This window comes from Equus caballus, chromosome 7 (assembly GCF_041296265.1).
Source record: "Equus caballus isolate H_3958 breed thoroughbred chromosome 7, TB-T2T, whole genome shotgun sequence".
Taxonomy (NCBI): Eukaryota; Metazoa; Chordata; class Mammalia; order Perissodactyla; family Equidae; genus Equus; species Equus caballus.
The window spans coordinates 23,489,397-23,502,463 of NC_091690.1; the positions used below are offsets into that span (position 1 = coordinate 23,489,397).

A 13,067-nucleotide genomic window follows, 5' to 3' on the forward strand; every position below is an offset into this window, starting at 1 on the left:
TGCTCTCAGAAATCCTAAGTCCCTGGTCTGGCAGACCTCCATGTATTTTTGGTGCAATCTTGCTTCTCAAGTGGGCTATATTCGTAACAGTAATCTGCCCCACCTTGTTTTACTTCCCAATAGATACATTTCCTTCTTGGATCCCCTGCTCTATTTAAATTGTCCTTTTCTCCCCTCACTGCAAGTAGAGATTTGAGTCTCCTCACAGGCAATTTAGTGCATATACAAGGAATAGCTGGCTTCATACATAATTCCACATCCAAGTACCCTCACGGATTATTCTATTGCTAAGCTCTAGGGCCCCTTCTTAGGTCCAAGCTAAGTTCTCTGACATCTTGCTTTCCCACAAGTCCAGGCACTAAGCCTGTTTCCCTTTCATTTGTAACATAATAAATACATTTTCCCACCAGGGTTCTCTCTCCCAACCCTGGTGACAGAATCAGACGCTACCTCCTTAGATACTCACTTCTTTAAAGTTAACAAAAAAGTCTTTTTAATTTAAGAGTTTTATTGATAATCATGATGGGAAAATAAACAAGGGGTTACCACATAAGAAGACATCGTACAAGCAACAGAGTTATTGACAATTCTTTCAGTTTCCATTATGGTCCAATATTCTGGACCCACTTCTGAAATGCAATACACATACACACACACATGCACACTCAATAGTAAGACAACACCCATTGAAACGAATGCCTTTATACCATGAGTACATGTTTTTAATCCTAATTTTAATGTCCCATCAAAGTTTGGCTTTGGTAACCAGAAAAGTTTGGCTTTGGTAACCAGATTTACAAGGTAGCCAGGTATCGGTCTCTTTCGTCAACTTCAACCTTACCTGGATCGATGTGGAAGAATAAATGTTTCAAGTTTCAAAAAGTTCAAATTTCCCACTGAGACAAATTTTAATCTTGTGCTAAAGATAGGTCTGATAGGATCCTCAGTAAAACACTTGGGATTGACAATTATCATGCCCATTTCACATAGATGGAAATTTAAGCACAGACGTGTTAAATAACTTGGCCAATGTAAGTTGCAAGGCCAGAACTGGAATCCCAATCTACCTTATTCTAATGTCAATTTGCTATAGCACTGTTTCCATGACTCCACCACTCTATGCAGCCATCACTGTCCAACCACCCTGGCCTCTCAGTTACCCAGCCCTCTGGCGCTCTTAATGAGAGGAATATTATTCTCACTTGATCCAAAAAAAATCTTTCCCAGGATTCAGGCAATCCTCAGTGTTGAAAAATACTTCCTTTGTCCATCCTGGAGTTCTCTTGCTCTGGCCTTAGGAGTCCTTCTTTCTCCCAGATGGATTTCATTCTGATGGAATAAATTTAATTGACCAAATGTAGTCACTATCTTAATTGAGGTGAAGCTCACTGTGCTAAGCCCTTGAAATCTTATAGTGAATAAGGTTGACCTAAGTTCTCCTCTCAAGGAGATTACAGAGTACAGAAAACAGACCCCTGGGGGAGTTGTGAAGGTGGAGAGTGCATGAAGATGAGGCTAGAGAAGTAGATGCTCACAGAAAGTTGCATGCCAGTTAAGGAGCTTGGTCCTTATCCCGTAGGTTAATGATGGAAAGTCATGGAGAGATTTTGTGTAGGTGAATAAAGCAGGCAGCAGAGAGGATGTATTTAAGTGGGATAAACCAAAGGGGAAGAAAGATAATATTATAACAATCTATGACAAGGTTCTCAAACTAATGTCCTTGGATCAGCAGCCCGTTTCATCTAAGAATTTGTTAGAAATCCATATTCTTGGACACTGCTCCAGAACTATTCTTTTCAGCTTTACTGAGGTATAATTGACAAATAAAAATTGTATATATTTAAAGTGTACAACGTGATGTTTTGATATGCATATACATTGCGAAGTGATAATCAAGCTGATTAACATATTCATTACCTCACATAGCATTTTTTGTGTGTGGTGACACACAAGATTTACTTTCTTGGCAAATTTCAAGTATACAATACATTGTCATTAAGTATAGTCACCATGCTGTACACTAGATTCCCAGAACTTAGTCATCTTACAATTGAAAGTTTGTACCCTTTAGCCAACATCTCCTCATCTACCCCAACCCCCACCCCTGGCAACCACCATTCTACTCTCTGTTTCTATGAATTTGACTTTTTTAGATTCCACATGCAAGTGAAATCATGCAGTATTTGTCTCTATGTATCTGACTTATTTCTTACACTTAGCATAACGTCCTCCAGGTTCATCCATGTTGGTGCAAATGGCAGAATTTCCTTCTATTTTAAGGCTGAATAATATTCTGTTGTATATATGGACCACATTTTCTCTATCTGTCCATCCATTGATGGACACTTAGGTTGTTTTCATGTCATGGCTATTGTGAATAACGCTGCTATGAGTATGGAGGTGCAGGGATCTGTTCAAGCGCCCCAGAACTGTTGAATCAGAAGCTCTGGGGCTGAGGCCCAGGATTCCGAGTTGTAACAAGCACTCTAGATAATCTGATCCATGCTCGAGTTTGAGAAGTACTAGCCTAGGAAAATGTCAATGGAGGCCTGAATTACTATGGGTGGTAAGGGTGGGGAGGATGGCTTGTGGTAGAAAATCATTGAGAAGGTAAAATCAAAGATATATATATTTGATTAATTGCACATGGAAGGTAAATGACTCTCTCTAGATCTCTGGGTCCCTGCCATTAGCAGGGGAAGAGTTTCTCAGAATCCTGACCCATTTAGTTCCCCCAGAATACCTTAAATATATAAAAATAAAGGAAAAAAAAAAGCATTTACAGAGAGTTAAGAGTGGTCCAATCCCTCTAAGGCAGTGATTTCATTCTGACATCTGGGCAGATATCAGGCTAATTTATTTTCCCATTTCTTGAAGGTCCAACATGGGGGTTGAAATGATGAAGAACTTCACCTCCCTTGAGGTCTTATCATGTAACCGTAAGTCCATTGTGCTGTTGCCTGCCGTGTTCACAATTTATCTGTTTAAAGGACATTCTTAGTTTAAGAGATATTTCTTTGACGTTAACCATTTCAACCTTTCATTTCCTGGAACAAATAGTGTCAATTATCTTGGGTTTTACAGGAGAGATTTTATTTTGGGGAATTATTTCCATATCAATTCAAACCAATTTTCATCCTGAGTCTGATATAAAAGACTAGGCAACCCTTAATTTTAGCTGCCTACTCTCAAAATGTACAGGTTATTTGTATTTAAACTTGAGATTTATTCCTGAAAAGCCAATAATTGGGTACTGGTGAAAATGTCTCCGATGAGTTACAGAGTTAGGAAATCTCATTGTTTCTAATTTCTAATCTCTCTTCCAGCTAAACCATCTCAGTTGAAGTTCTATGAACTAACTAACAATTTCCGTGGATTTTTTTTCAGTTTTATCACGTGAACTTCAGTGGTCAAAACAAAGTTAAAGGGAATTTCAGAAAAGCAAATGATCTCCATTATAACAATCAATGGGGTTTACATTTATCATTGCCCTTTTTTCATGTGTTCAATAGATGTATATTGAGAACCCACTTTGTTAAACCCTGTGGAGAACATAGCTATAAATAAATCATGTACCCAGATCTAAAGCTCACAGTCTGTGGAAAAGACAGATCCCTTCTCTGCCATGGAAGCCGTCATCCATGCCCAACTTTTACACCAAAGAAAGTTCTCAGACTCTTGAGGCAACTTGAGTCCTCTTAACATTTCTGTGATTTCCCTCTTGCCTGGACAGTAATTTCTAGTAAAGTCAGGCAGTTTCTTTTTTTTTTTTTTTTAAAGATGGGCACCTGGGTTAACAACTGTTGCCAATCTTCTTCTTTTTTTTTTCTGCTTTATCTCCCCAAACCCTCCCTGTACATAGTTGTATATCTTAGTTATGGGTCCTTCTCGTGGTGGGATGTGGGATGCCGCCTCAACGTGGCCTGACAAGCAGTGCCATGTCCGCGCCCAGGATCCGAAGCCTGGGCCACTGAAGCGCAGCGCAGCGCGCGAACTTAACCACTCGGCCATGGAGCCGGCCCCAAGTCAGGCAGTTTCTTAGAAGACAGTGCCAGACTGTTATTTTCCAGACCCATTTATAAACCTGATATAATTCCTTAAAGATAAATTTAAGTTCCTAAACTCATACCCGAAATCCGAACCAGTAGATATAGCTAGAAGACAAAGAAGATGTGGTTTTAATGGCAAAATATAACAATAGCCTGAGTCTTACTTGGGTGAAAGCTTGATGTGGATCAGTGAGTACAGCTCAGGCCACTTTCCTACTGGAGTGTTCAGAATAAGGACATAATGGTCTTCCCTTTTTCTGCACTAATCAGACCACACTGAGAATATTACGTACAGGCCTGGGCACAATTAAACATTTAAGGGGTTTTCTGATTAACCAGGAAACATGATTCTGATATACACAAAATAAACAGTATGTGACACTCATTTCATAAATGTGTTTCAGTTTATTTCCTGGAGAAGTAGTTTGGGGAAGAGGAGGTTTACAAGCCAGCAAGGCCAATGTCGTTGGTACAATATTTAGCTGGGCCACCGAGTCCTGCTATTTCACGGCCACACACTTCCTCCTGGTTTGGGTAGCTGTCTCGCAGTGGAGTGGCCTTGGTGACAAGGTGAAGCCCAGGGAAACATTGCGAATGCGTAAAAGGAAATCTATCCCTACTCCAGGAAAAACTACTCACTAGTGAGATTATTCCAAAGTGAGAATTTTTAATTTACCTGTTTAACGCGATCTTGTTAAATAAACATTTGTGGAAGAGAGGAGGGAAGGAATAGAGAACGGTGGCCGACAAAGAGGAAGAGGAGGGGGAAGATGAAGAAGGTGTTTCTGAAACGGTTTGTGGCAATAAAAATTGCTTGCTGTGGGAATTTTTATTGCCAGAGAGTAAGAACGTAGAAACGAAATGTAAGATTGGAGTGAAGACTCTTTTCCCCAGTGGTTATGATATGAGAAAAAGGTGGATTACAGCATTTTGCAAACAGATCGAGTTGAATGAAACAAACAATATAAATGACTGCTTGAAGAGAAAACTTATCTACCTCATGGGAGACTCAAGACTGCGTCAGTGGATTTACTACTTAGAAAAAGTGGTGAAAAGTATGTACTTTATTTTTATTTTGACATTATAGTTGACTTCTGGGATTCTTTGAATAATAATTAGAATTTTTTGCTATCCTTTTCCGCTATTTGTTTTGTTATTGTTTTTTAACTCACCAAACGTTTGGATTTGAGTTTTTCATAAAAAGTTGTTTTATTTTTTCATTCACAAATATTGACACTTTTCTTCCTCTTCCTATATTCTGATAGAAAGTTCAAAATATTATTAAGATCTTAATGCATCTGGTAAAATTCTCTTGCCCCGATAGGCAGCAATGCTACTATAGTTAGAAGTGATTTTGGTTAGAATTTTTTAAATATGTGCATTTTAAAATTACATCATTATTTTCCTTTAATTAAAAGACTTATTGATTTGTTTTCCATCAGCCTTAAAATATTTTGATCATCATGGAACCGGGATCTTTAAAACCTACATGCTTCTGGATACTGAAAGACACATTTTCCTTTAGTGGAAAAAACATGGTCATCCATTTATTACCAAAAATCTGTTCTCGGTGAAAGATGAAAACTATATTCCACGGGAAATTGACCGGGTAGCAGGAGACAGTTACACAGCCATTGTCATTACCCTCGGCTAGCACTTCAGACCCTTTCCCATCCACATTTTCATCCGTAGGGCCATCAATATTCAAAAGGCCATTGAACGTCTGTTCTTGCAAAGCCCAGAGACCAAGGTGATCCCCAAAACTGAAAACACCAGGGGGATATATCTAAATGCAGAGATGTTTAGTGACTTTCATGGCTACATTCAGAATCTTATCATGAGGGACATTTTTGTGGATCTCAATGTGGGTATTATTGATGCCTGGGATATGACTATTGCATATGGCACTAATAATGCCCATCCACCTGATTATGTGATTGGAAATCAGATTAACATGTTCTTAAACTATACTTGCTAGAGGAAAAATACAGCAAAAACAGTACTAGCCATTCTCTATAGATGACCTCACTTATACTGCAAGGATAGTTTATTGCAATCCAAGGTAGGAGGAAATGAAATTTTTAAAAAAGTTTTCATATTGCAGTAAAATATGCATAACATAAAAGTTACCATTTAAACCATTCTTAAACGTACAATTCAGTGGATATTCACAATATTGCGCAACCATCATCATGATCTAGCCCCAGGACTTTTTCATCATCCCAAACAGAAACTCTGTATCCGTTAAAAATAACTCCTCATTCTCCTTTGCCCCCAGGCCCTGGCAACCACCATTCTACTTTTTGTCTGTATGAATTAAACTATTCTGGGTAGCTCAAATACTTGGAATTATACAGTATTTGTCCTTTGTGTTGGCTTACTTCACTTAGCATAATGCTTTAAGTTTCATCCATGTTGTAGCATGTGTCATAATTTCCTTTCTTTTTAAGGCTGAATAGTATTTCACTGTATGCATATACCACATTTTGTTTGTCCATTCATCCATTGGTTGACACTTGGGTTGTTTCTACCTTTTGCCTATTGTGAATAATGCTGCTATGAAGAGCAAACCAAATTTGGAGGAATATCTCTAGTGCTGAGTATGATGGCAGAATAGTAAAACATCACCACTCATAGTTTAATTTTAAGAAATGTATGGCCCAGAAAGGAGTAATCTAAATGATTCAAGTTTAGGGAAAATGTGATCTGTAGAAGAAAGCTTAGTGGACTCATAATGTCAGTCTTCTTACTTAAGAAAATTATTTAGAATTTGGTAACCAATTGTTCTCTAGATTTCGGTAAGAATCAGGGTTCACAATCCAAAACCCACATGCTCACTGAGAGAAACCAGCTAAGAATTATGTCAATGTATAGACCCTGAAACCCTGATTCTTGCTGACCCTAATAGATGCAGTGAGATCCCTTCCAGAGGACCTCAAATGACTTTATAAGCTTTATCTCTAAATCTCCCTTTCAGCATAGAAGTATCCACTCTTCCCATTAAAATGCTTGAGGTGTCAAGAATGGAAATGTTGTTATTCAGGGCTGATTCCGAATTCAGGGATGATTCCCTCGTAGGGAATATTTCTAGTGAGAGGAAGTAAAATTATAACACTATAACATCACTGCAAAGGCCAAGTCACACAGCTCAGGACTGGGCTCCTCTAAATTAGGGAACACACATTAGAAGTCTCTTCTTTGAATCAAGCTATGCATTAGTTCTAACTCTTCCTATTAAAATTTTTCTAAATAAATCTAATTATTTGGCCAACCATTGTACTTTTAAATGCGTACATGAGTTATTATTTTCCCACCACGGGCACCTCAACTTCCTTTAACCTAGTTCTAATATGATGAAGTTTCTTGTCTTCTCACCATTACTCTTCTCTGAATGCACTGGAGTTTGTCTACATCACTCTACAATATGCCTTCCACTCAATCTTGCACCTCAACAAATTGAATGCCCTAATTTAAATGTGACCAATCAGGATAGAATAACGAGGGTCTATTACTTCTCTTGTTCTAGAGCTCCACTGTACAATAGCCATGGGTCACATGCAGCTGTTTAAATTAAAATTGAATTAAAAATCAGTTCCTTGGTTGCGGTAATCACATTTCATGTGTTCAATAGCCACATGTGTCTAGAAGCACTGTAATGACAGCACAATATTTGCTTGCATTTGTCTCTGGGGAGTGTTTTTTAAAGTTTCACTATAACATTTGAATTTATGTTAAAAAGTAAGTCAACGGTATTCTATAAATTTTTATGATGAATGAAAAAGTCATCAAATGTTGCTAAGTGTCAAACTTTTGACTTCTTAGCCATTTACTTCTGATTCAGTCTTTTTAAGAAATTCTAGTATCAACATATTTCATAATGTTTTTGGCCTTTGAAGTGATAGCTTCACGTTATTGCAGATATTGACTATATTGCTAATATACAAGACTTGAACAAGCCATTTAACATGGTAAAAGTGTTCTTTACTAGTATTACAAGCCTCTTTCAAAACCTCATGTATACACAATGGAATGAAACTAGAACTCATTAGCTGAAGGAAAATAGAAAAAGTCACAAATATAAGGAAATTAAACAATGCGCCCTTAAACAATCAATGAGTCAAAGAAGAAATCACAAGGGAATTTAGAAAATATTAGGAGACAAATGAAAATGAAAACACAATATATCAAAACTTCTGGGCTGCTGTGAAAGCAGTATTAAGAGGGAAGTTTATGAACAATTATATGCCAACAAATTGGACAACCTGTAAGAAATGGATAAAATCCTAGAAACATACCACCTACCAAGACTGACTCCTGAAGAAATAATAAATCTGAATAGACCTATAACTACATTTAATACAATGGGGACATTGAAGCAGTAATAAGAAAAATTTCCCAACAAAGACAGGCTGAGGACCAGGTGGCTTCACTGGAGAATTTTACCAAACATTTAGAGAAGAATTAACATCAATTTTTCTCAAGCTCTTCCAAAGGATATAAGAGGAGGGAGGACTCCCTAACTCATTCTGTGAGGCCAGCATTACTCCAACACCAAAATCAGACAAAGACACAACGAAAAAGGAAGACTACGGGCTAATATTCCTGATGAATATTGATGCAAAATTCCTAAAGAGAATACCAGAAAACTGAATGCAATAGCACATTACAAGGATCACACATCATGACCAAGTGGGATTTCTATCTGGAAACAAAGATACTTCAACATATGAAAAATCAATCTATGTGATGTACCACATTGGCAAAGTGAAGGACAAAAACCACACGATCATCTCAATGCAGAAAAAACATTTGACAAAAATTCAATACCCTATCATGATAAAAACTCAAAAAACTAGGAATAGTAGAAAACTGCCTCAACATAATAAAAGCCATACATAAAAAGCCCACAGCTAACATCATAGTCAACAGGGAAAGACTGAGAGCTTTTCCTCTAAGATCAGGAATAAGGAAAAGACTTGTAGCTCTCTCGCCACTACTATTCAACATAGTACTGGAAGTTCTAGCCAGAGTAATTAGAGAAGAAAAAGCAATAAGGGGAAAACCAATTTTAAAAGAAGTAAAATTGTCTCTGTTTACAGATGACATGATCCTATATATAGAAAATCCTGAAGATTCCACAAAAAAACTGTTAGAACTAATAAACAAATTTAGCAAAGTTGCAGGACATGAAACCAACACTCAGAAATCAGTTGTGTTTCTATACCTAACAATGACCAATCTGAAAATGAAATGAAGAAAATAATCCCATTTACTGTAGCGTCAAAAAGGATAAGATAGTTTGGAATAAACTTAACCAAGGAGGTGAAAGACTTCTACACTGAAAAATATAAAACATTGCTGAAAGAAATCAAAGAAGATAGAAATAAATGAAAAGACATTGTATGCTTGTGTATTGGAAGACTTAATATTGTTAAAATGTCCATACTACCCAAAGCCGCCTACAGATTCAATGCAAACCTTATCAAAATTCCAATGGTGTTTTTTTTTTTTGCAGAAAAAGAAAAATATTCTAAAATTTATATGGAATTTCAAGGGGCCTCGAATAGCCAAAATAATCTTGAAAAAGAAGAACAAAGTTGGAGGACTTAGACTGCCTGGTTTCAAAATGATACTAGAAAGCAGCAGTAATTAAGATGGTGTGGTACTGGCATAAAGGTAGACATATAGATGAATGAAACAGGATAGAGAGCCCAGAAATACTGCTTCGCATATATGGCCAAATGATTTTCCACAAGGATGCCAGGCCTACACAAAAAAGAAAGTGCAGTCTCTTCAGCAAATAATGCTTGGAAAACTGAATATCCACATGCAAAAGAAGGAAGTTGGACCCCACCTTACACCATATACAAAAATTAACTCAAAATGGATTAAAGACCTGAACATGATACCTAAAACTGATGTTGAACCTGAAGTGAGTTCGCTCACCTGTTGCACAGCAAGCCAACCTCTGACACCGGGTGTAGTGGAAGAAAGCAGGAATTTTATTATTGCACAGTGATGAGCAAGGAAAGAGGGAAGCTAAGGCTGAAATCCCAAACTCCCCAAAAAGCTAAAAGGAAGGGTTTTAATTTGGGGTTTTAGGTAGGGGAGGGGGAGCACATGGCCTTGCTGGTCGGAGCTTTCCCACCAGCCTGTCTTTGGCCTTGAGACTACTTGCAGAGAGGAGGGAGCCCGTGACCTTGCTGGTCAGCAGCTTTCCCACCAGCCTGTATCTCTTTGCGGGGAGGAGATAGTGAATCCAGGTGCTCGTCCTTGGCGGTGTCTGTCTCCATGGAGGATAGTGGATTCTGGAGCCAGGAAGCCAGGGATCAAGCAGGGAATGAGTGTTTTGGTTTTAATCCCATATATGCTGGGTTTGATGTAGGGAAACTGATATCAGGGTCAGTATCAGAACTATTAAACTCCTAGAAGGAAATATAGGAGAAAAGCTTCAGGACATTAGATTTGGCAATTATTTCTTCAATATGACACCAAAAGCATAGGCAACAAAATGAAAAATAGATAAATGGGACAACACCAAACTTTAAAAGTTCTACGTCAAAGGAATCAACAGAGTGAAAAGAGAACCTACAGAACGGGAGAAAGTAATTGCAAACCATATATCTGATAAGGAGTTAATAGTCCAGAATATATAAGGAACTACTGCAACTCAACAACAACAGCAACAAAACAAATAATCTGATTAAAAAATGGGCAAAGAACTTGAATAGACATTTCTCCACAGAAGATATACAAATGGCTAATAATCACATGAAAAGATGCTCAACATCACTAATCATTAGGGAAACGCAAATTAAAACCACAGTGAGATATCACCTCACACTCATCAGGATGGCCACTATCAAAAGAACAGAAAACAACAAGTGTTGGTAAGGATACAGAGAAGTTGGAATCCTTGTGCACTGTTGGGGGGAATGTAAAATGGTGCAGCTATTACAGAAAACAGTATGAGGGTTCCTTAAAAAATTAAAAATAGAATTACCATATGACCCAATAATCCTGCTCCTGGGTATACATCCAAAAGAACCAAAATCAGGATCTCGAAGAGATGTCTGCATTCCCATGTTTATTGCAGCATTATCCACAATAGTCAAGATATGGAAACAACCCAAATGTCCCTCAGCAAATCAACAAATAAATAAAAATGTGGTTTATACATACAATGGAATATCATGTAGCCTTTAAAAATAAGGAAATCCTGTCACATGTTACAACATGGATGAACCTCAAGGACATTACACTAAATGAAATAAGCCAGTCAGAAAAAGACAAATACTATATGATTCCACTCATATAAAGTATCTAAAGTAGTCAAAATCAAAGAAACAAAAAGTAGAAAGGTGGCTATCCAGGGCTGAGGGGAGGGAGAGTTAACGTTTGGTTGATATAGAGTCTCAGTGTTGCAAGACGAAAGTTCTAGAGATCTGTTGCACAACAGTGTGAATATGCTCAGTGCCACTGAACTGTGCTTTTAAAAATGGTTAAGATGGTAAATTTAATGTGTTTTTTACCATACACACACACAACCTGATATATGTCCTTTTCCCTTCGTAGCAAATAAACTTCAATGTGGCAATCGAGAGCATGTCATTTCTTTGCCCAAAATTCTAAAATGAAATGGTCTCAGTTGCTCAGTATCTGTTAATAGCTTGAATTCTTTATTTTCTTCCATAAGGAATCAACATTAGGTGGCACACTGTTAAAAAAAAAACCCTGTTTTCTGTTGATAAAGCAGCATGTGAATTGGCTTCAGCTGTGTCTTGCTGCACACATAGCTTCTGCTCGAGTAGGAATAACCCGTGCTCTTTTCCGTACCATACCAGAGCTCACAAGACAATGTACATGAAAATTCCTCATCTACAGCATGAGTTTTCAATGACAACCAGGAGCAAAAAAAGCAAGCGCTTCACTCTCCTATAAATGCTGCTTATTCATACTCTACTTGTCAATCATTTCAACCTACTCTACAGCAAACTGCATCCAGTACGCACCTTTCAATTCACATTATATGCTGTTGACATTTTGTTTGTACAGAGCACTATTTGATAAAGGAATTTTGCCAACAACTGTTCCTTCCGATTTAGCGTTAACCATATTTGTCAGTAACTCATGGTTGGCTTTATAAACTTCTCATTAGCAGTTTGACTTGGACCTTTTTTCATTATCAGGAGTGCAACTCTAAATGATATCTTGGTAATTTTGGTCTTTCCTTTGACTTTATTGATAGAATTTATCAAGTTTGTACTGAATGGCAGTATTTTGTTCTTGCTCTGGAGAAAAGCAGATTGCTCTAGCAGAGAGGTGACTGTGATTTGCCTGACAATTAATATTAAATCTTTGGTGGCTTAACACTGTGTTAGATAGGACTTTTTACCAGCAATAGAAAACCACCTCAAACCAAGCTAAGAAGAAGGGGACAGGAACGTATTGACTCATAACTGAAAAGTGCAGAGAGGGCAGAAAAACTGAGGGATGTTATATCCAGACGCCTAAAGGACATTGTTAGACTTCTGTCTCTCCCTTGCCACCACTTGGCTCCATGTTTCTCTGATGGCTTCATTTTCAGGCAGGATATTTTCAGCTGAAGGGGACAGCTGAAAGGTTGCGTGATCCTTGTGATTTGTGATCCCAGAGGAATAGAATCCTCTTCCAGTGCCTACATATAGATAAAAAAACACAGAGAAAACTCTGGTTGTCCCAGTTTGGGTCACATGTCCATGTTGGAACCAATGACAGTGGCCAAGGGGATAGATGATTTTGATTATCGAGCCTAGACCCTATACCCATGCCTCTGGCCAAATTCTATTGCCAGGAGTGAAGGAAAGAATATAGACAAAATATTTTTCTTCCACGGCAGATATATTTGACAAAGTCTCATAAAAAATAATACCCAAGGGGCAAACAGATTACTGATTCCATAAAATTCAATTATCAGAAGTTTGTGGTTGTATTTCTTTTTTACACTTTATTTTTTACTTAATTGTATAAAATCATATT

The 13,067-nt window shown here is 37.7% G+C and overlaps 1 protein-coding gene across 1 annotated transcript in view; it reads left to right on the forward strand.

The window, feature by feature from the left end:
* LOC100070897 (NXPE family member 2) overlaps positions 1-13,058 on the forward strand; it is a 29,730-nt gene extending 16,672 nt beyond the window's left edge. Inside the window, 3 exon segments of the mRNA XM_070272823.1 lie at positions 2,878-2,950; positions 4,897-5,104; positions 5,492-13,058. Of these exon segments, the coding sequence (XP_070128924.1) occupies positions 2,878-2,950; positions 4,897-5,104; positions 5,492-6,027 (817 nt within the window). The 3' untranslated portion in view covers positions 6,028-13,058.
* The last annotated feature ends 9 nt before the right edge of the window (positions 13,059-13,067 follow it).